This window comes from Panthera onca, chromosome F2 (assembly GCF_046562875.1).
Source record: "Panthera onca isolate mPanOnc1 chromosome F2, mPanOnc1 haplotype 2, whole genome shotgun sequence".
Taxonomy (NCBI): domain Eukaryota; kingdom Metazoa; phylum Chordata; class Mammalia; order Carnivora; family Felidae; genus Panthera; species Panthera onca.
Window position 1 is genome coordinate 67546647 of NC_138356.1, and position 24302 is coordinate 67570948.

The following is a 24302-nucleotide window of genomic DNA, read 5'->3' on the forward strand; positions in this document are numbered from 1 at the left end:
GAGTCTGAGTGAGTCTCGCGGAGGGACTTAGAGAGAATGGGGCACCAGCAACATGGAAAGGGAAGGTGGGAAGAACGCGGCTGTTGTCGCAGTTGTGACTGAGCCTCGGTTTACCCAGCGATACAGGGAATATCTCGAGAAGCAGAAACTCTTGGATAGACAGCACCGTGTGGCAAAGATGCCGGATGGCACCGTGGCGCTACCCGTGCTGGGCGAGGCTCTCCGTGAACAGCACCTGCGGGAGCTGAGGAATTGTGTGGCCCCAGGCAGCACCTGTATAGTAACCCAGCTCCTGGATCCTGTTCCCTCCAAGAAGGCTCAGAGTTGTTCACCTGCCCAAAGGCTGTGTCTTGAAGTGAGTCGCTGGGTAGAGGGCCGGGGAGTGACGTGGTCAGCTGAGTTGGAGGCTGATTTGCCCCGATCTTGGCAGCGACATGGTAACCTCTTGTTGCTGAGTGAAGACTGTTTCCAAGCCAAGCAGTGGAAAAATCTGGAACCAGAACTCTGGGAGACTGTTGCGTCGGCCCTTGGCGTCCGTCGTGTGGCCAAACGAGGGCGGGTATCACCAGACGGCACTCGAACACCAGCCGTGACTCTGCTGCTGGGCGACCATGGCTGGGTAGAGCATGTCGATAATGGGATCCGATATAAGTTTGACGTGACCCAGTGCATGTTCTCCTTCGGAAACATCACCGAGAAGCTTCGAGTGGCATCGCTGCCCTGTGCCAGAGAGGTGCTGGTGGATCTCTACGCAGGGATTGGCTATTTTACGTTGCCCTTCCTGGTCCATGCTGGTGCCGCCTTCGTCCACGCCTGTGAGTGGAACCCCCATGCTGTAGTTGCCCTGAGAACTAATCTTGAGATCAATGGAGTGGCACATCGGTGCCAAATACACTTTGGGGATAACAGAAAACTGAAGCTCTCAAACATTGCAGACAGGGTGAACCTGGGGCTGATTCCCAGCTCTGAAGAAGGCTGGCCCATTGCCTGCCAGGTGCTAAAACAGGATGCTGGGGGCATTTTGCATATCCACCAAAATGTGGAATCTTTCCCAGGGAAGAATCTCCAGCCTCTTGGAAGCAGTGAAATGGAGAAGGAGCATTGGCCTTATCCTCAGCAAATTATCACCAACCAAGGGACAAATGGAGCTACCGGGGATTCTAGGAGAAAGACACTGCCAGCAGCCACCAAACCAGAGTGGCAGAGGTGGGCAGAATCTGCAGAAACTCGTATTGCCACCCTTCTGCAGCAGGTGCACGGGAAACCATGGAAGACACAAATCCTGCACATCCAACCAGTGAAATCCTACGCTCCCCATGTGGACCACATAGTCTTGGATCTGGAATGCCGCCCCTGCCCTCTAGTTGGCTAGAGAAGGTGGATCCTGAGACCCAAGGATCTACATGTGAGTGAACCTTAATACGTAAGTTTAGGCTGGGTTCTCACCCCTCTTTTCTCCTGGCAACCTATTTTAATATTTTGTGGCCCTGAATGCAGGCCCTAGACCAATCCGAGTCATTGCATTTGTCTTCTGTTAACACATTGAGAATGAACTACATATCTGGGAGAAGCAGTATGGCTCATTAAAATGAGGCCGGGGCGTTTCTGACTTCTGACTTCAGTTCTGTCTTACCTTGGGTGGGTGATTCCAATATTCTTTTGGCCTTGAATTTCCTCACTTGCAAAATGAGGATTTCTTTGAATGGTCTCACATGGCTGTTATCTAATAAGCAGTTGTTATCTAATAAGCCTTGGTTATTTTAGAGTGAAAGACACAGTGCTGTTTCCAAAATCACTCCGGCTACAATATGGAAAATCAGCCAGAGTGGGGCCAGGATGGAAGCAGGCAGACCGGTGATGAGATTTCTGTGGTTGTCCAGGCAGGAGATGGTGGTGGCCTGGACTAGGGTGGTGGCAGTGGGAAGTGGATGGCTTTGAGATATAAAATTGATGAGACTAAGCAATAGAGTCCAAATCAAAGCAATCGAATGGTGCAGCTTTGTTACTAAGACTGAATTAGGGAAGGAAAAGGATAAGAATTACTGTAGTGTATTAACTTCATTCCCTTGCTTTAGCGTTGCTAAATGAGTGTTGGGGAGGATGTCTTATGTATCAGGTTTGTTGTTGTAGAAAAGAGGTTAAGAATGACTGCTTTAAATTATAGGGAAACTAGCTTTCCAGCTTTAAGCTTGTACAAAAAGCTAGCTATTTTATTCGAGGGAGGGAGGGAGGGAGGGAGGGAGAGAGGGAGGGAGGGAGGGAGGGAGAGAGAGAGAGAGAGAGAGAGAGAGAGAGAGAGAGAGAGAGAGAGAATCCTAAGCAGATTGCATGCTCAGCACGGACTCCAGCGCGGGGCTCGATCTCACAACCCTGGGAGTTGGACAATCAACCTACTGAGCCACCCAGGTGCTCCTAAGTTGGCTATTTTTAAAGTTCAAATTAAAATCTTAGATTTTAACAGGACTCAGATTCCCTTTTCGTGTTCCTTCTCAGGTGGACATCAGGGCCAACGTGAGGAGCTCTAGGGAGTGAGAGATATTCTGCAGGGTTTCTCAAGCGTCACTTTGTTTTGTGACTGTCTGCCAGCACCATTGTGTGCCCCTGGAATGACTGATCTCAGAGAAGCACTGTAATAGTTGAGAATCACTTTTCGGAGCTGTGTTTTCGTGCACTTCGAAGCCATCTGGGCTTGTTTGCCTGATGAAGGACGCACAGGGAAGTTGTGCTTTCTCAGGATTATGACTGTGTCTGGCATTCAGCTTGTTGGGCTCGAGCTGGGGCTGCTCGTCCTTCTCGGGACAGCGTCAGTAAGGACAGGATTGGTGCTGTTTATGCTTCCACGCAAATTAAGTGCCTGCTGTCTATATGAGCTGCAGATGCATTCGATACAGACCCTGTCTCTGAGGCGTTCACAACCTAGCAGCAGAAATAACACAAAAACTCAGAGCTGGAATACAGTAGGTACCGTAAGAGTGATAGCACCATGTAGAAGTGCAAAGGTGAAGAAGAGTTTTCAGAATGGGGAAGCCTTCAGAGGGGTAGTGTTTGACCCGGCTCTTAAAAACTGGGTAAGATTTTGTTAGTGAGTCAGGCTGGAAACAGATGCTAGCGGAAGAAAATAGTGCAGAGAGTTGGCTCAGAAGATGTTTGGAGCACCGTCACTAGAGCAGTCTGTAACAGAAGAAGCAGCGAGAGATGTGTTGAAGATGGAGGTCGTTGTAAGGATTAAAAAGAAGTGTCCGGTACCCAGTAAGCCCCCAGGAAGTGGTAGCCGTCGTGGGATCCCACCGCAGAAGGGGGCCTGACTGGTCCGTTACCATCCCGCCGAGTGGCCTGTGTTTGCCTGAGTCCTCTCCTCTTCCCCATATTGGTTTCTGACACGCGTGCCTGCAGCTTTTGTGCCTCCGGCTAAAAATGCCATGCTGGGACTGGAGGCAGCGTGGGGAGGAAGGAAGGCAGGGGAGAAACAGGGAGGACGGGGGGTCAGGGAGCCACGTGGCTAGGGGCTGAGGAGTTACCTTTCTGACCCAAGGTATGGATGGGCCGCTGACATCAGATACACCTGACTGGTCTCGTTTGACCTGTTACGTACACATCAGGCCTTGAGTGTTCAGTGGTCAAAGAAGATTGGCATGGATTCTGCCTTCATGGAATTGAGGTTCCACTCATACACTTTCTGGCCTCCCTTCTTTCTCTGTGACCTGAGGCAGTCTCTCAAGATTTAGTGTCCTGTCTGTACATATGGGTTAACAAGTGTACGTAGCCCGAAGCATACTTGTTAGGGTTAAGCGAGTTAACGGGCCTGAACCGTCAACACCGTCACTGGCACATAGTGAATACTTCGGTCTTCGTGTAAGGTGAACTGCCCGGTTCCTACTTTGGGTGTGAGGAATAGCTGTACATTTGCTTTAGTTAAAGTAGAAGGTCCTTGTTTTGAAAAGCCATTCACTGATTGATTGGGATGTACCGCGTACTCTCGCTGTCAGGCACTGTGCTGAGGGCCAGAGACACAGAGGTGAGTAAAGCTGAGTCCTGGGGGGCATGTGACTCTTGATCTCTGGGTTGTAAGTTCAAGCCCCATGTGAGGTGGGGCAAGTACTCAAAATCTTTAAATAAATAAATAAATAAATAAAAGCCGAGTCCTGCCCAAAATGGGAGGGATCACTTCTGGTGACGGGGACACAGAGGAAACAATGTTAATACTGGGCACTAAGTGCTGAGACAGAAACAGACGGGTGTTCACGGGCACACACAGTGGAGGCAGCCGTCCACGTTCGGGGGTGTGGGTTAGGGGAAGTGGGTGTGGCTGGGAAGGTGGGAGCAGGGACGCTTCACTTGAGACTTAAAGAATGAGCCGGAGGGGCGCCCGGGTGGCTCAGTCAGTTAAGTAGCCAGCTGTCTTGGTTTCGGCTCAGGTCATGGTCTCCCAGTTTCATGGGTTCAAACCCCGAGTTGGGTTACTGTGCACTGACCGCACAGAGCCTGCTGGGATTCTCCCTCTCTCTCTGCCCCTCCCCTGCTCCCGTTCTCTCTGTCTCTCTCAAAATAGGTAAATAAACTTGAAAAAAAAAAAAAAAGAATGAGCTGGAGTTATGTGTGAATGGAAGAAAGTAAGGGTCCCCTAAGCCTTTTCTCCACCTTGAGTGTGTCCGTTTACGTTACAGTCTTCTCCGAGCACTTGCTGGATTGGCCTGGTCAGAAAGAGGCACCTAATGGAACCAAGGAAAAAAGACTGAAAGGATCAGGAGGCTCATGGAGGCTTGGTCACCTCAGTCCGGGAACGTTTAAAAGTGCTGAAGCTTCCTCCGTGAGCATCAGTATTAGTTGTCACTTAGTGCACCACTTGATGGAGAGGTTGTGATTAAAAAAACAGTGACGATAACTTTTTTAAACTCCCTCAACTATGACTTGCTTTATTCATTAACTTCATGATTTTAATAAGTGATGCGCATCTCTTGGGAGTATAATGCATGCATGTTAAATATAAAAACATAGAAATTTGGGGCGCCTGGGTGGCGCAGTCGGTTAAGCCTCCGACTTCAGCCAGGTCACGATCTCGCGGTCCGTGAGTTCGAGCCCCGCGTCAGGCTCTGGGCCGATGGCTCGGAGCCTGGAGCCTGTTTCCGATTCTGTGTCTCCCTCTCTCTCTGCCCCTCCCCCGTTCATGCTCTGTCTCTCTCTGTCCCAAAAATAAATAAAAAACGTTGAAAAAAAAAAAAAAAAACAAAAAAAAAAACATAGAAATTTGAAATGATGAGAAACACATAAATAGCATTTTGAATTCACTTTCTCCCACCCTGGACACGTGTCGATATATGTCATTCTGAACAGCCTCGGGGTGCGGCCACTTCACACTGGGCAAGCCGTGACACTCGTCATTTTCTTGGCCTTTGGTAGCGTCCTCTTGTGCGCACTGATCATTACTCAGCTGACGCTTCAGGGGATGGTCGGCAGATCTCGGGACTTCTCCGTGGCCCTCTCCCGTTTGGCATTCCAACCTCTAAACTCGTTAACTGGGCTCCTGGGACTCCCAGTACCATCTCCACCTCAGGGAGTCGGCTGGGCTCCACCCGGCTTCCCCCTCGTCCTGCCACAGCCGGGGAACTTTTTCTCCAGGCAGTAGGCTGGAGCGATTAAACCATTAAATGGCTCGCCTTGTTTTTGTCTCCCATGGATCATTGTCCTTCATTGCCTTGAGGATAGTTGTTTCTTATATTTTGTGTAGCTTTTTTTTTTTTAACTCTTTAGAAGTTTATAATAGTGTATAAATTTACTAGTTTTCACAATCACTGAAGAAACTCACGTTAGCAATAATAAATACAGATCAATACTTAAGCTGACACAAAACTTCAACATACAAAGTTCATAAGAATTTCTTACCACAATTGTGTTAGGATCCCTACCTATATTATAAACTGAATGTAAAACTATTAACACTAAGTACAGGGGAAATTTTCTGATGAGATCTGAGACTGCCTGCAAGATTACTTGATCAACAATCACATAATTTCAGAGAGGGCCCAAACTGTCAGAATAGGTATTTGCTTCTGGCTTTTTGAAGGTGAAGGTTGAATCAAAGGCAAATAGAAAATAACGAATATGAGGCTACAACTGCAGTTTGGAACATACCACACACACGCACACGCACGTATCCACCACACTTATGTACCCTGTCGTCTCCTGGATGGAGTGGCCCATGCGACGAAGCTCTCTGTATGCTATTAGGTAGGTATTTATAGATGGACAGACAAGACGGTCCTAGTTTCCTTTTTTAGTAATTGAATTTTGTTTTTTTAAATGAAAGCTATATGTATGCATAGTTTCATAACTCAAGCGAAGGTCAGCAAAACTTGATGAGTAAACCTGCAGCTGCACAACACCAAACAAAGCAACTGGCTCCGTCCTACACGGCTCCTTTTCTCTTGTTTTTGTGTCTTCTGTCAACAATTTCAGCTGGGCCCATGTGCCAAAGGGGATGCAGGATCTCAGCAACATGTACCAGCAGGAGCCATGAGAGTACGTATGGAACTGAGCCCTGAGACTGCTGGGTGAGAAGCAGTTTGCGTTCATGTAGGCCTCCACTCCCCCATCATTATAGTCTGAGGAGACCTAGGCCATGGGAACATTTCGAGGAACACCCTACTAACCTACTATACTTACGGCATCATACTCATTAGGCCAGAGACACAACGAGCTAGTATATTGTACTCCGAATAATCACTAATACCATCCAGCAACCTGTTCCATCAGTGAAATTTTTAGGGCTACTGGTCTGCTTGAATGCCAAGATTGCTCCTTCACGGTAAAGAACAGATTTTTCCATCTCACCCACTCATCAGTGTTCCTCCGTCAAGGAAGCACGCCAACCTCTGTATGCTCCTTTGTGGGAATTCGGGACTTGGGAATACTGCTCTGACTCCTCTCCTGGGTGATATAGAAGGCTGCCAGTTTTCAGTGGGATCCACAGCACATAAAGTCTCTGTAGCAGGTACAGGTTGCGGTGTAATTAGCTTTGTTTCATGGACCATTCAACCCAGGAGATTCTATGGTACAAGAGTATCTGTGATAAGCAAAGCAGCCATGGAAGTTTAGGACAAGCTCCAATGGGAAAATCACAAGGTAGTCTCAAGTGGATGTCTGTAGCAAGGCCAGATGGTATGCAGCAGAGAGCCAGGCGTCATCCAAAAATGGCTCCTGGCATGCTAATGGGCGTTGGTAGAATCTGAGCATCTTCTGGGACTTCGGGTAACCATGTAGCCAGAGTTGCCCATCATGAGCTGAGTTTTGTCAGACCCTTCAAGTCAAACCATCATAAGGTGGAAGTGGTACATCTGGGATGGATGGCGAGAGCCAGAGGAAACGAATAGGTGCACAGGTAGGTGGCCCAGACTCCTGTGTCATGTTTATAATTCTTGCATCAATGCCCTTCCCTCGGCCCACAATCATGGCCACTTGAGAAGCCCTTCTGTCTTGCTGATAAAGGATGCAAATGCAGAGCTAAGTTCATTGATGGGTTTTCTTGGAATACGGGTTCAAGACCAAAATAAACTGCTGCTACCCTACAGCCCTACTCAGGAGTGGTCTTAAAAGACAGCAGGGAAGGGTATCTTCCCACAAGGCAGAACTGGGGGCAATATTCCTGGTCATCCACCTCGTATGGAAAGAGAAGTTGCCTGAAGTAAGAATATACCTTCATGGCAAGTGGCAGGTGGGTTAGCAAATTGATCAGGCGCCTGGAGTGGGAAAGATTAGTTCAGGGACAATGAAGCCTGGAGAAGAGGTGGTGGGGAATCTATGGGATTGGATACATGAGTAAAGAGCTTTGTGTTGCGTAAGTGCCTACCGGAGACATGCACATCAAAGAGGAACTCAACAAGTAAACAAAAGACTTGGCTGGTTAATTTTAGCAGCGGTAGTCATAAGCTACCCCAGTAGCATAAAGAGCTTATGAATAACATGTTGCAGGGATGCAGGTTAGCAAGTTGCCAACAGCATGGCTTCTACTCACCAAAGAGCCTAGTATTCAGCGCTGAGCCCTTGGTTCAACACCATCCCTCAAGGAAACCAAGCAGCTAATTGGTAGTAAGTGGGTTACATTGGGCTTCTGTCATGGAAGGGCATTGATTCACCTTGACTAGAATCTTCTGTGTGCATCCCTGAGTTTACCTTTCCTGCCCACAAGATGTTGGCCAGTGCTGCTATCCAAAGGTTTACAGTGTTCGATCCATCAATATGTCTCCTGCATAATATTGCCTCTGAACAGCAAAGGAAGTGTTTGAGTGGGCACATGACCAGGTGATTCACTGATCCTATCACATACTATACAACCAGGAAAATGCTGGCCTGGTGGAGTGGTGGAAAAACCTTTTGAAACCAAATCAAAGCTTGAAGATAATGCCCTATGAATGGGATCCCATTCACCAGGATGCAGTATACACTCTAAATCCATACCTATTACATAATGAGTGCCATGTCCCATTTAGATAGAAAATCCACAGCTAGGAATTAAAGGGTAGAAATAGGAGAATTTCCACTGTGGCGGGCTAAACAGTGTCCCCCAAATATGTCCATGTCCTAATACCCAGAACCAGTAAATATATTATCTTAACATGATAAAAGGGACTTTACAGGTGTGATTAAGTTAATCTCAAGATGAGGAAAGTATCCTGGTTTATCCATGTTGGCCTGATATAATCTCAGGGGCTCTTATAAGAGGGAGGCAATACAAGTAGGACGTAGAACGTGTGATGACAAAAGCAGGACAGAGTAACATAAGGAAGAGGCCATGAACCAAGGAATGCTGGAGGCCTCTGGAAACTGAAAAAGGCAGGGAAATGGATTCTCCCCCAGAATGCTTCAGGAGGAACAGAGTGGTTGATACCTTGATTCTAGACTTCTGACCTCCGTAACTATGAGAGAAGAAATTTATGTTGCTGTAAATCACTAAGTTTGTGGTAATTTGTTATAGCAGCAATAGGAAGTTAATACACCCACTTACTGTCCCCACTGCCCCCCGTCTCCCCCCGGGAGTTCATGCCTCCCGTCTCCACAACTTAGTGAGGCTAGAGGGCTGATCCCTAATTGGGAAGCTCTTTCATCAGGAGATACAATAACAGACCCTTTACACTTTAACCTACTGAGATCTCCCAGGCATGTCAGGCTCCTTGTGCTAAGAGACCAGCAGGCAAGCAAGGAAGGGTCACCACTCCGGTTGGGGATAAGTGAATCTGATCATCAGGAGGAAGGAGGGTTATTGTCACACAGTGAGGGCAGGGAAGAGTATATTTCACGCTGACTCCACCCACTAGGGCATCTCTTGATACTTCCCTACCCAGTATCAAGAGTAAAATGAGTGGCTTCCAAAATGACACAGTAAGGACCTCCGAAAACTGGCTTCTCCATAAAATTAATGAGAAGACTGGCGCAAATTGTCAAAATCAACTTTTCTTTTTAGAACTTTAGAAACTAAAAGCTTGCAGCAATCTGAAGATCATTTATTTTTAAAATTGAGAAATTTTGATTAAAAAGGGAAGCTCTGGCATTCTGAAGTGTCCAATTCCCACTCCCTCCCTCCACCCCCCCCACCCCCACTAATACAAGTTAAATTGTTCTTAACTGTAGGGAGGATGTTTCCAGTGTGATTCCCCGTGAAGTGATATGCAGCCTTTGTTAGACACCTTATATTGCCGGGTTTTTTATCCTTTCCCACTGCACTGTAGTATCAGTTTTATCATAAATCAGGTGACTGTACATGTGGGGATCGTTACCAGACTTTTTTGTTCCATGTTCAGTTACTCTATCCAAGCACCAATACTATCTTGTTTAATTTGCTATAGCTTTACAATAGGTCCTGATATCTGATCTAGTAAGTCCTTCAACTTTGTTCTTTAAGATTGCCATAGTTATTCTTTTTTTTTTTTAATTTTTTAATGTTTAGAGAGTGAGAGAGAGACAGCGCAAACAGAGGAGGGGCAGAGAGAGAGGGAGACACAGAATCCGAAGCAGGCTCCAGACTCTGAGCTGTCAACACAGAGCCCGACGCGGGGCTCGAACCCATGAACTGTGTGAGATCATGACCTGAGCCGAAGTCGGACGCTTAGCTGACTGAGCCACCCAGGCGCCCCAAGATTTTGCCGTAGTTATTCTTGACCTTTTGCATCTTCTTAGGAATTTTAAATCAGCTTGTCAATTTTTGGGAGAAAGAACCTGTTGAGATTTTTTATTGGGATCACATTGAACTACAGGGTAAAATTGACATCTTTATAATATTGAATCTTCCAGTTTTAAGCTTTTATTCTACTCAGTGAGGTGGAGCTCTGTGAAATGAGAAGTGATTATTGATTATTAGAAACCCGAACTATAGAAACCTGTCTAGGATAAAGGGTCCTATCCTTCCCGTCTGTCAGTGGGGTACTATATCCATCTTCTTTGGGCTTCCTGCCTTGGCAAATGTTTTTAACTTAGTATTCCTTGTCCTCTGCCTTTCAGCAGTATCTCGGCCCTCATTATTCTGGACCATCACTTAACATACTTAACATATTTGAACGTATTATCTATTTATATTTTATTTATATTCTACTATATGAATAATTAGCATGTATAGCAATCCAAACTCCTGAGCCATACACGGAACCATTGCAAAGTGTTGCGTGTAGTATCATAAGGGTTCCAGTGAGTAGATCTTGTTCAACATACTAATTATTATTACATACTGCATATCATACTGAGTACTTAAAATATATTAATTTGTATCACTGGCATGAAAAATGACTTGCAGAGGAGCAGATCATAAGTCTCTGCAATCAGAAAAATATGAGTTAGAAACCTGGCTCTGCCACTGTTATTGTCTGTGTCTTTCAGTAGGTTTGTTAAGTTTCAACTGGATAACGCATGCCGTGTATTTCGTATCTTATTTGGCAATATTAACCGCTTTTTTCTTTTTCCCAGGTGAGGATACTGATGATTAGAGAGTTTAAGTTCTCTGTCTAGAGTGAGAGGCAGAAGCGGGCCAACTTCCTGCCAAATGCATAGAAAGTGCTCGGCAAATGTCTGTCACAGGAATGAACGAGCTGAAGGAGTCAGTATATACTCAACAGTGATTGCAAATGCCACCATATTCTCTGTTGTTTCCTTTGTTAACTAAACAACAGACTTTTCCTATTCACTTGGCATTTACAAAACCGGAAAACTCAAATAGTAGCTGAATGTTGATGGGCATATCTGAAATTTACTTGAATGAAATGAGAAAAACTGTAATTTGGGATCAGAAGCCTTTTTTTTTTTTTTTTAAAGTAATTCCAAAGGTCTGAGAAAAAGTTATGGGGTGTATCTATCCCTTTCTGGGCTATCAACTCCTACCCTTCCCCCCAGCATCCCCATCATCCGTTTGAAGTAAATACATAATACATTGGTGGGTAGAGGTGGGGTGGGTAGTTCTAAGTGCTGGCTTCTTTCTGCTTTCTCCCGCTAAGGAAGCTGTTGGCACTGGCTGGTACAGCTGGGGTAAGACACAGGGTCCCATAAGCTCGGCTAATTGCATCTCACTCTTGGAACTTGAAATTGTGAAGAATAATGAAAATAACCTTCTAAGAATCTCCCTTTTTGCTTCAGATAGCCCAGAATCAGTTCCTGTTGCTTAGAACAGAGACCTGGCAAGTGCAAAGGTCAACAGAAAAGTCAAACAAGTTTTTACACGTTCTGTTTCCAAAGGCTTTTTAGAACTAAAGGGCATTCAACCATTAAAGCCAAATGAAGTTATTTTTAAGCTGGTAATATTTTAAACAGGCAACTTATGTATATAGAGTGTGTCTGTGTGAATGCACACACACCCTCCACTGCTCTGAGCGGATTCAATATAAACATATACCTGAATTGTGTAACATTCAAGTCAATGTAGAAACCAAGCAAAGATTAAATTCAGTGAATTGCAGCTATTTCTTTGAAAGCTTATTTAATTTTTTTTTTTCACAGTGGGTGCTATGGAGGGATTATGCTTATTAGGAATTTAGCTTCTGTTTGGATGACGACTGACACAGACATTTCCCGATACAAAGCTGAGAAGACCTCTTGCAAAGCTAAGCAAACATAACCAGTAAGTTCCTTCTGTAAAAACAAAAAACAAAAGAACTATTCCTCTGAGATTTTTGTCCTTGTTCCTCTGTTTCCATCATAGCATCTATTAAGTGGTTTGGTAGTCATTAACTTTTTGGTAGTACAGGATATTTTTGGGTAGTACAGGAGGGTATCCCTTCATCTTTACTTGAAGGTGATTATTTCTCCTAACTTAACTGGACCCCTAAAATGTAAGCAGGCACCTGGAGCTCAGCCATGATGAAACTGAGCTTAGAATATAGACTTGAGAGATGGCAAATGTAAAACAGAAAAGTGCACCACTGACGTAGGGATTTTTCTTTTGAAAGCTTATCTTTTATTTTTAAAATTCCTAAGCTTTCTTTAAAACAAAAAAAGTTTATTTTGAGAGAGAGAGAGCAAGGATAACTGAGCACGGGAGGGGGAGAGAGGGGCGGGGGAGAGAATCCCAAGCAGGCTCTGTGCTGTCAGTGCAGAACCTGATGCAGGGCTCCATCCCACCAACCATGAGATCATGACCTGAATTGAAATCAAGAGTCTGACACCCAACCGATTGAGACACCCAGGCGCCACCTCCCCCACCCCCAAATTCCTAAGTTTTCTAAAAACTACCTCAGTAATATACATTTAATTTTAAGGTAGTATTTTAAAGTACTTTGCCAGAATCTTTTTAAACCTTCGTTTTATAGATGGGGAAAGTGAAATCTAGAGCTTAAAGGGACATGCTTGAAGTCACGTAAGATGAGAACGACTGTGCCATCGCTCCCGAGAGTGGGATTTACTTTGAATTAGAAATTCTTAAACTAATAAAATTTGTGCATTAAATTAAGATTAGAAACCATTAAAGCATTAATAAGTAAGGGCTGAAGCATTTTTATAAGATTTTTATTTACTATTTATTACATTTAACTTTTTAAATAAAAATTGGAGAGCCCATACATTATTTAATTCTCCATTTTGCATGATCATAATGTAATTGGTACTTGCCTGCTTTCTCTACCACACTCCTGTTTTAGATTAGTCCCTGTGGACCCTTTCCTCCACAACAGCTTCTCTCTTTTTGCTTTAAATTGCAATCAGGGCAGAATAACAGGTGAGTTGAGAAGCTAATTTACGTCTCTGAGGTTTTCTATATAAACCTTAATAATCCTCTCATCTTACCAAGTTTGCTTTCCTTTGGGAATTTTGTCAGCGCCACAGGTTTATTCCCCTGGTGTGCAATTTAGGAAAATTAACCTGGCAGAGGTAAACAGACTGATTTATAGGAAAAGTGGTGATCATAATAACATAATGAGGATATTGCCGTGAATCAGGCAAGCTCCAGTAGGATCTTGGGTTCGGATTGTGGCAGTGACAACAGAAAGGGGAATACAAAGGAGACAGGTGGATACAATGTGGTTGCAGATTGGCTGTGGGTGTGAAGAGGAAGGAATCAAAGATGCCTGAAGTTCTAAGCTTCCTGGGTTCTAATCCTTGGTTCGACTCCTACTAGCTATGGCCATTCTAGCTTACTACTTACATACATACTTTGTGATTTGGATAACTTACCTAAGCCCCAGTTTCCTCCTCTCTAAAGCAGAGATAATCCTACCTACCCCAAAAAGGCTGGTGCAGAGATTTAAGTAAAATGTAAAACCCTCCCCGTGGTGCCCCGTACACAGCACTAGATAGACGGCAGTCATTATTTGTGGGGGATAACAACAACAGGTTAAAAACATGAGACTGGAGTAAGGAGTTTGGGTATGAATCAGTCTTCCTGCCACACCTAACTCCACCCAGAGAAAGGGATGTTGGAGTTTTATACTCCTTTCCTCTGGAGGGTTTTTAATAGAGGATAGTCACCCACACAGAGCTCTGATACAGATGGATAGCAGAGCACAGTTTGGGCTAGGATCCTAAATGAGCCAGGTTTTTTAAATTTTGTTTTTGTTTTTGATCCCCCTTAATTTAAGATGGCTGAGTTAGTAAAGCAGACTCTGACCCAATTTACACTCTCATTTGCTGGTGAAGGAACAGAAAAATAAGAATGACCACATTACATTAATTACATGGCAAGAAAGTGTAGGCAAGAAAGTGTAGGGAGGGAAAAAGACCTTCCTTCGTGGTCCCACGTCCTGTGACTTGGGACCTGGAAATTAAACTGACAAAAGAGAGATCAACAAGAGAGAAGCAGTTTATTAACCCGTGAGTGCACATACCCATGCGAGAAACTAAGTGGTGAATGACTCAAAGCGTGCCTACAATTTGGGGTTTAATGTATTAACAAAGAATAATTTTGTAGAGAAGTGACAAAAGAAAAGGGGATTAGGCTTTCAGGGACAGCAGACTGCTAAGGTAAAAACGTAATGGAGGAAACGAATGGAAGATAAGGGTTCATTTAGTTAAGGTTTGCAGGTCACTGAAAGTCTGAGTTGCCCTCTTCTTGGTAAGGGAGAGGGAGGCACCTTTACAAATAGAAATTTATGTCCTGCCTTTTAAGCGAACGGGGGCAGTGAGGAGGGCGGGCAGGGATCTTAAAAAAAAAAATTAAGCATCTGCTGTTTCTCTGCTAACTTCAGCTCAAAATTACCTTTGTGTCAAAGTGGCATGTTTTGGGGTGGCACATTCTGATCCCCTACAAAAACTTAAGTGTGGCTTCTTCCCTGAGGAGGAAAGAAGGGACTGCCTGAGTGTGCGGACCTCAAAGGCCAGAAACACAGACAGAGCCCCGGGTTCTCGCCCTTAAATCACAAGTGGCCCTTGACATTCGCAAAGTGCGGCCGATGGGTGTCCTCAGTTCTGTCCAGTCGGGTAGAAGACACGGAAGGTGATGCGCAAGAGAGGAGAGGGATGCTTTCCTTGGCAGCGCCTACCACCCCCAGCTCATTGCCACGTCGCATGGCCGCAGCACAGAGCGCGCTCAGCGACGCTCCAGCAGGACCCCGGGCGGCCTTGCAGAGATTTTCCCTGGAAAATGCCATCCTCAGACCGGCCTCCGGGCGGGGTGGGGTAGGTCCGGCGGGCGGCGCCCTCTGCTCTCCTCCTGCCAAACAGCTCCGAACCACGTTTATGGGACGTTTAATGGGTTAGAACGAAGCGGCTAATAATTCCGCCCACGGAAGCAGGGAGTCCCTCGCAGAACCGACGCGGCCACCGCCTCCCGTGACGAAGCCACTCAGGCAGGAGGGCGCGGCTGCCAGAGAGCGCCTGCGCCGCCCGGTGGCGCCAAAGCCGCGAAGGTGGGCGGAAACCATGGCAACGCGGCGGGACGTTCGCTACGCCGCGCGTGATGACGGTGTGGGGAGCGCCCCTAACGCCGGATTATGACGCAGTCGGCGGCGCGGGCCCTGCGGTCTCGCGTGACCGCGGACGCAGCCTCCTGGCCTCCAAACAGCAGCAACGGCAGAGGCAGGCGGGCGAGGTCAAGATGGTGGCTCCGCGGGCGGGGGAGGCGTTGGAGGGAGGAGGAGCCAGACCTTAGCCGGCCGGAAACACAGACACCCAGAGGCCTCCCGGGAGCCTCCGCCGCCTGCTCCAGCTCGAGAGACGCGAGCGGGCGGCGGGGCAGGCGGTGAGACAGACCGGAGAGGAGGGAGGGCGGGGGCGGAGTCTCCCGCCTTAGCCCCCGCCCCTGGCCGTGCTCCCGGGCCCTGCCCCGCGCGGCCCTGCCCGGCTCGCCCAGCCCCGGTGTGGCAGCGGCTCATGGCGGCGGTGGGGCCCCCGCAGCAGCAGGTGCGGATGGCCCATCAGCAGGTCTGGGCGGCGCTCGAGGTGGCGCTCCGGGTGCCCTGCCTCTACATCATCGACGCCATCTTCAACTCCTACTACGATTCCAGCCAAAGCCGGTTCTGCATCGGGCTCCAGATCTTCCTCCGGCTTCTTGGTAAGCGGAACCGGGTAGCTTGCGTCCCAGGACGGCTGTGCGGGCCGAGACGTGCTGCAGGGAGCGGGCACCCGCGCGCAGTCAGTGGGTAGTGTGTGTCTGTGTGTTTGAGAACCAGTTTCTTTCCCAACAGAGGCATCTTTGCAGGCTGGGAGAGGGGAGGAGATGACACTTGTCTCAGAGTTGACAGCGGAGCAGTCCTCGTCAAGGGTCAGCCCTCCGTTCATTTTTGCACCCGAGGGTGGGGAGAAAGCATGGATGTGTGAGCATGCGGCTCTTTGCCTGCTGTTTCTCTTGGGGAATGAGTGCTGGCTTGCCGCGTCTCCTGCGACAGCCTTGGAAAAACAGCAACTCTGCCCCATCTCGCCGTGTGTGACCTTGGGCTTGCAGTGCCAAGGCCCGGGCCTCAGTTTCCCCCTCTCCAAAATACAGAGCACTCGTATGTTGTCACTTCTGTATCCCTGGGCCCACATGATCATGAAGTGTCTGCGGGAAATGACACCCAAACGAAGGAGACAGGGTTTCGAATGTCAAACCTTGAAACGATTACCAAAAATGCTCATGAAGACAGCGATACTTGTAACGAGTCTTAGCATTTTCCATGAATAGAGAAGGTATTGAAAATCGTTATAAAAATGGCTAGAAAGTGAGGAGACTTTTCCGAGACTCCTGGAAATCACTGCCTTTGTTGTAAATGAATGGAGTGTTAACAATATCCTGTTTCATCCCCCGTCTTTACTTGCATTACCAGTGTGAGAAGCATTTATGCATAACATTTTTTTTAAAGCAGCTGAAACTTGGCAAATTTTGTTGATGAGGTAATTCTTGTGATCAGTTTTCAGTAGGCTTGCGATTTTGAAGTGTTGCTGATGAAGGGTTGATGATGAGGTCCTTATTACAGAGCCTTTCTGAATTAGGAACCATCTGTTGCTTGTTTATTCCTCCAAAGGGGGGGGAGTGGTGTTGAGTTTTATTATTAACATTTTACATTTGTTTGGTGCTTTATTTTTGTAAAGCATTTTCACTGTTTTTATCTAACCTAAACTTTACACATCCCTCAGAGGTGGATGGTGCTAATCGCATTTTTTAAATGAGGTAACTGAGGGCCATAGAGACTAAGTGTTTTTGATTTTGATTCATAGCAGTAAGTGGTTGCCAGAGCTTGGGCTGAAAAATCTTCTGACATCCAGGGTGGTTCACTTTTCTCCTCTATACAGCTGCTATCCAGATACAGAATGGTATAGTAGTGATCATATGTTAGATCTAAAACTAGCAGATGGGACAGTGATGCTCTTTAGCACAAGACTTCTCAGTAACCCACCAGCTACTTGATCCCAGTCATTGCTACTTACCATTACAAAAGTGTAATGCCCTCATTATATGTGGCAAAAAGGGAGCTGTGTGATTTCACAGTGTATGTAATATGGAATCATCATGTTCTACACCTGAAACTAATGTGTTATATGTCAGTTATACCTCAACTTCAAAAAGAGCATTGAGTGGTTTTAATGGTTTATGCTCAACATATTTTGCTTTATTTTGGTACTCGTAGATAAAAGTGATTTCAGTTAAAGTGAAATTCGTAAGGGGGGCCTGTTGGGATGGCATTTTATTTCTGCCAGTTAGAAGCCATTCATCAAGATCATAGATTAATAGGCTCTTACTTAACTCAGTATACTTAGGGGTTCCAGCTGAGCCTGATCAACTACCAGCCCTCTTTCCCTGCCATACCCACCCACATTAGTTAGGGATATGCATGCGGGCAAGATCTGTGCCGTTTTTTGGCATCAAGAGACTGAGAAGTGAGAAGAATTACCATTTTTGTTCCTCAACCCCATAGGATGAGAGAGAGCTTGCTAGAGAGAGAACAGAAGCTAACAGACTTCCAAGGAGCTTTATCAATTTTGGGATAACCCAAGTGCTGCTTTGGAAACTCACCGAATATAACTACAGGGATGACTTTCGTCACTTCTGTTTTAAGAGGAGGTCATGGTGGAGCAAAAAAAAAAAAAAAAAGGCCACAAGAACCAAAAAACAAAACAGCTGTGTTTGAGGGGATTCATGTATTCTTTGGCAAATGGTGTAGCCACTGCCTTGAATGTTCTTTTGACCTGCAACTTCGTATCCTTTTGAGAAGCCCTTTGAGACCAGGTGCTTAAATGCAGTGCTCTTGAGAGTTGAGCTTTAGGCTAAGGAGCTTTAAGGAAAAGGGAGTATTTTCCTTAATTAAATCATGTGTACTTTAAGAACCCTGAACAGTAATTTTGGTATTTTCTTTGTAACCCATGCGTATTTTTATGGTAAATCATGGAAGCTGTATTTGGCAAGTTAAAGAATGTGACCTCAGGCAAGTGATTTAACTGCGCTGTGCCTCCCTTTTCTTAACGTTTTTAAAGATGGGCAGTGATGGTCTGTCTCAGGATGTTAAGGATGGTAAGTGAGTTAGGGTGTAAGCTCTTAGAACAGTACCTGGACCTAGGAAAGGCTATCTAAGTGTTAGCTATTAATAAGCTTGATAGCTTTAAAAAAAAAATAATGCTTCAGTTAAGACCATACTGTTAGATATTTTGGTCTTTTGAAGGCCTCAGTGAAATTTTGGTGCTTTGTACCCACAATTTTTTGTTCACGCTTTGTAAGAAATACAACATATTTTCCACATCTATCACCTGGACTGCTACTTACGTTATACCAGTGTAATTTGCTAATTTTTCATACTTGTGAGAATGATAAAATTCTTTTTTTTTTAAAAATGTTTGTTTGTTTATTTATTTTTTAGAGAGAGAGAATCCTCAAGCAGGCTCAGCACTGTCAGCGCAGAGCCCAACATGGGGCTCCATCTCACAAACTGTGAGATCATGACCTGAGCTGAAATCAAAAGTCGGACGCTTAACCGACTGAACCACTCAGGCACCCCAGAATGATAAAATTCTTAAAAACTGGTTTTGTTGCTAAAGATTTACCCTGAATGAAAACAAATGTCTTCAATTTTTGAGGCCCATTCAATGAGGCAGCTTATGTTGTTACTGAAAGTGACAGATTTGTGTGTAAAAGCCACCAGAGGATAGTTGAAATTAATTGTTCTATCTAGTTGTTTCTTTTTTTTTAATCATCATTGACCTCTCAATACTACTGTCTGTAAATCTCAAAACTTGTCAAATCTCATCTTTTTCTTTAAAATGGAATTGTAAACATGGAAATCTATTCTCTAGGAAGCATTACCAATTTTATATCTGGTCTCTGAAAAATTGACTCCTCTCCTACAAACATGTACCACCACTGCACTTGCATTTGGTATCCAACTAATACAAGAATTTCAGCAGATTAGAATATAAAGCATCTCATTTTGGAGATGCAAAAAATACGAATCACAGCATATGGAGTATTTAAGAATATTAAGCTATTCTTAGGAGGTGTCAAATGCTAAATGAAATGCAACCCAGTGCGGCATAATGCTGAATTAGCAAATCTAAATCCAAGGCAGAAAACGCAAGCAGACGAGTTTGATAGTATTACTCATGTAATGATAATTCATTGAAGTAGAAAGGCCTTTCTAAACACAAGGAAACCCAGAAGTTACAAGGAAAAAATTGATAAATTTGAGTGCATAAAAATGGAAGACCTTTTTTGTGACAAAACTCTTTTTTAAAAAATTCTTAAAAATGACAAACTGAGGGGAAAGTATTCACACTGTATAAGATTGAATAAAAGTTTTACTTTTAAGAAAAGACTTACTTAAAGAAAAACTTAAACTCCCAGAGAAGAATGGGCCCAAGATAAAGTAGTTTCCAATAAATGCAATGCAGATGGTCAGTAAGCAAAAACAAAAAACAAAAACTCAGCCTCATTTACAGTTAAAGAAATGCAGGCAACAAGATTTCAGTTACCAGACTGGTGAAGAGTTCAGCATTCAAATAAAAGTTAGACTACATACAAAGTTCAAATAAAGTTACACAGCTTTGGTATGCTGTCACTTCTGTGTAAAGCCATTTGGTTCTGTCTCTTGAAATCCATCATCCATCTTTTGACTCAACAATTCCAGTTCTAAGAATTTGACCTGATGATATAATTGTACTTGTGCAAGACTATGGGAAAGGATTTTCATGGCAGCATTGTTGGTAATAACAAATTGTTGATCTAAATATCTATTAGATATCTAACTTAGGTAATCTAAATATCTAAAAGGAATCTGTTCTTTATATTAGGTTTAGACATAAAATGAAGTTTTTGAAAAGAATGAGATAGGTATTTTGGGTGGTATAGAAAGAACTCAGAAAACCTTTGAAGTGAAAAAACAGTGAAGCAATAGTACTTTTGACACCATAGGGATAGACTGGGGATTTTCAACAGCAACCCTATTGATGTTTTGGACTGGATAATTCTTGTGGGGGGGCGGGGCATTGGGGAGGGTTGCTGTTCTGTGAATTATAGGATTTTCAGCAGCATCCTTGTCCTGTTCCCATCACATACCCATTAGCATCCCTCTTCCTCCTTTTGTGACTGCTAAAAATGTCTCTAGACATTTAGATATTACCAAATGCTGGGTGTGGGTGTGGGGAAGTGGGGTTGGGGCAAAATCTGATCCTAGCTGAGAATCACTGAGATAGATAAATAGACCAGTAGCACAGAATAGAAACCCCAGAAACAGAGCATCCATGTATATAGAGAAAGTTGATGTGTTTCAGAGGTAGAATTGAAGTACGTACATTGAGGTAAATACAGACTATTCAGGTAGTGGTCATTTAGTTACATGGAAAAAATTACACTGGGTCCATACCTCACATCAATATATAAATAGTTTTAGGTGGATTAATACCTAAATGTGAAAAGCAAAACTTTGAAAATTTGTAGAAGAAAATATAGGAGAATCTAGAGTTTTTTTAACCTTCGAGTAAGGGAGAAATTCTTTAAAAATGTATGAAAGTAAATGTATAAATAAAGATTGGTAAATCCAACAATATTAAAATTAAAAACCTCTGTCAATCAAAAGGCAGCAGCAGAAATGTGAAAAGATCAGCCACATACCTGCAGAAGATATTTGCATTACAGATAACTGATGAAGAATTTGTAGCCAGAATATTTTTAAATGTCTACAATTCAAGGAGGAAAAACCGCTCCATAGATAAATGGTCAAAAGATAAATTGGCAATTCACAGAGAAAGAAACATGGTCAATAAATCGGAAGATGCCCTCTTTGATAAGTAATCAGAAATGCAGTTTTTAAAAAAGATAATAAAAACTCCACTATTACAATGACATCCTCTTTGGATAAGAAGCAAAAAGAATGAGTTCGTGAATGTGTGTTTGCTTATGCAAAACTTTGTTTACTCTTCATTTTATACCCATACCTTTTGACTTTAAAAAAATTATATTCACATTTCTTTTTAATAAAAACGTTAAAAATCTTAGTTTAGAAGCAAAAATTTAGTTTTCTTATTAATAAAAGACTTAGAATACCCTTTTAAACCCCAAATGAGAATTCTGTAGAAATACTTTCTTTATGCTCTCGTTTATTTATCAAGTATACCTACAGATTAACCTTTCAAGATATTTTATTTACTTGGTCTACATTTTATTGCTTGGGACTCTCTTTGGATTACGGTAATCATAACATTTCTGTGTTGTTCATTCTTTACTTTGTTAGGCATTTAAATGTTTTTCCATAGTTTTCTTTAGATTGTGTTTAAAAGACATTTAAAGATATCTGGAGAGTTATAAATGTTATGTCTTATTTCCTTCCAGTTTTTAGTCCTCAGTTTCTAGACAGGGTTAAAGGTATGAATGGACTTTACACATAAAGGGGTTAAACGCTTTGTTGTGCGCCATGCATGGCAGTGTTTGTTTTGTTTGCTTATTTTGGTAATCAAGTTGAAAAGGCCCTGAACTCTTTCATGAATAGAGTTTGTGTGTATCTTCCAAGCTCCTGAATTGATTTTGATACTTGGCTCTTTTCCTACTGTGAGAACTTCGGTGGAACTCTAATCACTGGGTACTGAGGTCCCTGATCTCCAGTGTCCAAGGTGATTTTTCTTCATAAAGTAGCATTTCTATATAGTCTTGATTGCTTCTTCAGGTTACTCTTAAATCCTAATGAGAAATCTACCCCTGCGCTTAATTTTCTTAGCCTTCAGGATAAATGCCGAGAGTTTTATGTCTGAAGTTGTAAAAATGCAACAAACTTTGGTATTATTTCAATGTTAAAAGGCCATAAGAGGGAATGTTACTTGAGAGACTTGTTACTTGGCACGTGGGCTTTTTCTGTGAGATGAGAGCTGATTTTTCCTACATTCCATACATAGGAACATGAGCATAAAAGAAAACTGTAAGAACCTTACATGCAAACTTTGGGTGGGAATTAAAATAATTTTAAACTATTCTGGAAATGTTTTGTCATTATTGTATCCTGGAGTATAATTTTAATCACGAAAAGTAACAGTTTCTTACTGTTACTTGCTGGGGCGCATCCAGACCTGGAGTATAGTCTCGCTACGTTGGCCATCATCTCCCCCTTTTTTCCTTTGATACATTTGCATGAAGCAAAATAGCACTTTTTCTACAGAAATATTTGTAAAAATCCAGTCATTCCTTCATTTGTGTATAAAAATAAGCTTTAAGGAAAAGAGCTGTTAGAATAAAAAGGACTGGTTTATCAATTACAACAGAGTTCATGGTTATTCACAGGTGAAGATTAATTTACCATTTTGTGGATAGCAAGTTGACAAAAATAATTTATAGTCCCTGTTTGGCTTTCTCCATTTTAAGTGGCATAAAATAGGACTGAAGTTATTTGGGTTTTATTTTGACTTATTTTAGGAGATTAGGTTAAGTTTTGTCTCAGGAAAAATACCTTTTTTTTTTTTTTCACATAGAAAAAGTAAGATTACACATAGTGGGTGAGTAAGTTCTGTTTCCTGTACCGTACATGAAAAAAGTTTCTAATCCAACCCCCCCAAAAACCCATTTTCTAGTGAAAGGGCCTGTTCCCACCTGTCAGCTCTTTGGGAGATTATCAGTGACCACTTGCTCCAGGAATTAGGTGGTTCTTGTGCAGACATGTATGTGTCTTTCAGGTGATTGTGCCCTTTTCTCCTTTTCACGAATAATCTGACACGTGGGCACAGGATAAATTTTAAGTTCATAGGCAAAGCCATCATTGAGAACTAGCCCTTGCTTTTTTACATGCAATAGACTGTAAAATGCCTCCATTGTAATATGCAGTGTCTTTCTTGATTACGTGTTGAAATAAGGTGGGTAGGTGATGTTTTTGGCGTTTGCCACTTTTTCTGTACTCCAAGCTCTGGTTTCTCAGTTTTGTCTTACCTTTCCATAGGTTTCAGTTTCCAGGTGGGCTGTATTTTGCGCTTGCCTTTACAAATACAATCTAGAACGCAGCAGAAATATTTCCCCAATGTGACTTCAATGAACAATGAAATAATTGTATTTATTTTCTGCAGAATATTTTAGGATCCATAGATGTGCAAGGTAGGAACCTTGCTTGCTCTCAAGAATACATTGTATAGCAGGGTAGATGACCTACTCAGATAACTACAAACTACAACATCAGGTAGTATATGAGTATTGGGAGTTTCCCCAAGTTCTGTGGGTAAGTTGAAAGATCAGTCACTACCAGAGAAAATGGGTCGATTGGATGGGTAGGATTCAAACAGTCAGGGATTTGGGAAGCCCATCATACCAAGCAAAGAGAAGAATGTAAACATAGCTGCAGTTGTGGCAGAGAAAGGGGTATGTTTGAGAAAGAAGTCTGGAGTGGTGGTCTGTGTGTGTTGGGAGGAGCGCTACTCTAAAGCACGTTGGATCCTTGGATGTTTGGACAAGGAATGTAGATCTCACTTGATAGTAATTTCAAGAGCCACTGCTTTGGAGCATAGAAATGAAGAAAGGCAGTTTGGTGATGGACTGGATAGATTTGGACAAGAGCTTTTAGGCACCAGCTAACAGGTTGGTGTCGCTGAGTAAAGGGACATAATAGGTGTTAGCAGAATTGGCAAATAACTGTCAAAGTTGGAGGGTGTGGGGCTAGAGGCGCCATTAAGAGAATAATGGTACGTGTAACTGAAATCGGAAATTGCAAGAACTATTTGAAGTGAGTTAGGTTTTAGAAATTTTGAGTGTTTCAGTTGTAAGGTAGAGGTGGAACTAGGTGAATATTTGGATATTGTTTCCATCGTTGAAACCTTGGGCAATAATGTTTATTGTGATCTCACTTAAATTTGTCAGAGTTGGGGTGCCTGGGTGGCTCAGTCTGTTGAGTGTGTAACTTTGGCTCAGGTCATGACCTCACTGCTCCTGAGTTCGAGCCCCACATCGGGCTCTGTGCTGACAGCTCGGAGCC

At 43.6% G+C, this 24302-nt stretch overlaps 2 protein-coding genes across 9 annotated transcripts in view; both read left to right on the forward strand.

Moving 5' to 3' along the window:
* Positions 1-52: 52 nt before the first annotated feature.
* The window catches only part of TYW2 (tRNA wybutosine-synthesizing protein 2), a 25534-nt gene continuing 1284 nt past the window's right edge, over positions 53-24302 (forward strand). The window contains exons 1-3 of one of the 8 annotated variants that reach the window (XR_009603706.3): positions 53-1423; positions 2494-4015; positions 4665-4907. Coding sequence is in view for 3 of the 8 variants with exons in the window: in XM_060611284.2 (XP_060467267.2) it covers positions 53-1372 (1320 nt within the window). In the remaining 5 variants the exon portion in view is untranslated. Of the gene's footprint in view, positions 1424-2493; positions 4016-4664; positions 4908-11970; positions 12456-24302 lie in introns of those variants that run through there. The other 7 variants (XR_009603705.3, XR_009603707.2, XR_009603704.2 and 4 more) reach the window with 7 other exon arrangements.
* Positions 14668-24302, forward strand: part of RNF139 (ring finger protein 139) — a 13443-nt gene continuing 3808 nt past the window's right edge. Inside the window, exon 1 of the mRNA XM_060611280.3 lies at positions 14668-15952. Coding sequence (XP_060467263.1) covers positions 15772-15952 — 181 coding nt within the window. The 5' untranslated portion in view covers positions 14668-15771. The remainder of the gene's footprint in view (positions 15953-24302) is intronic.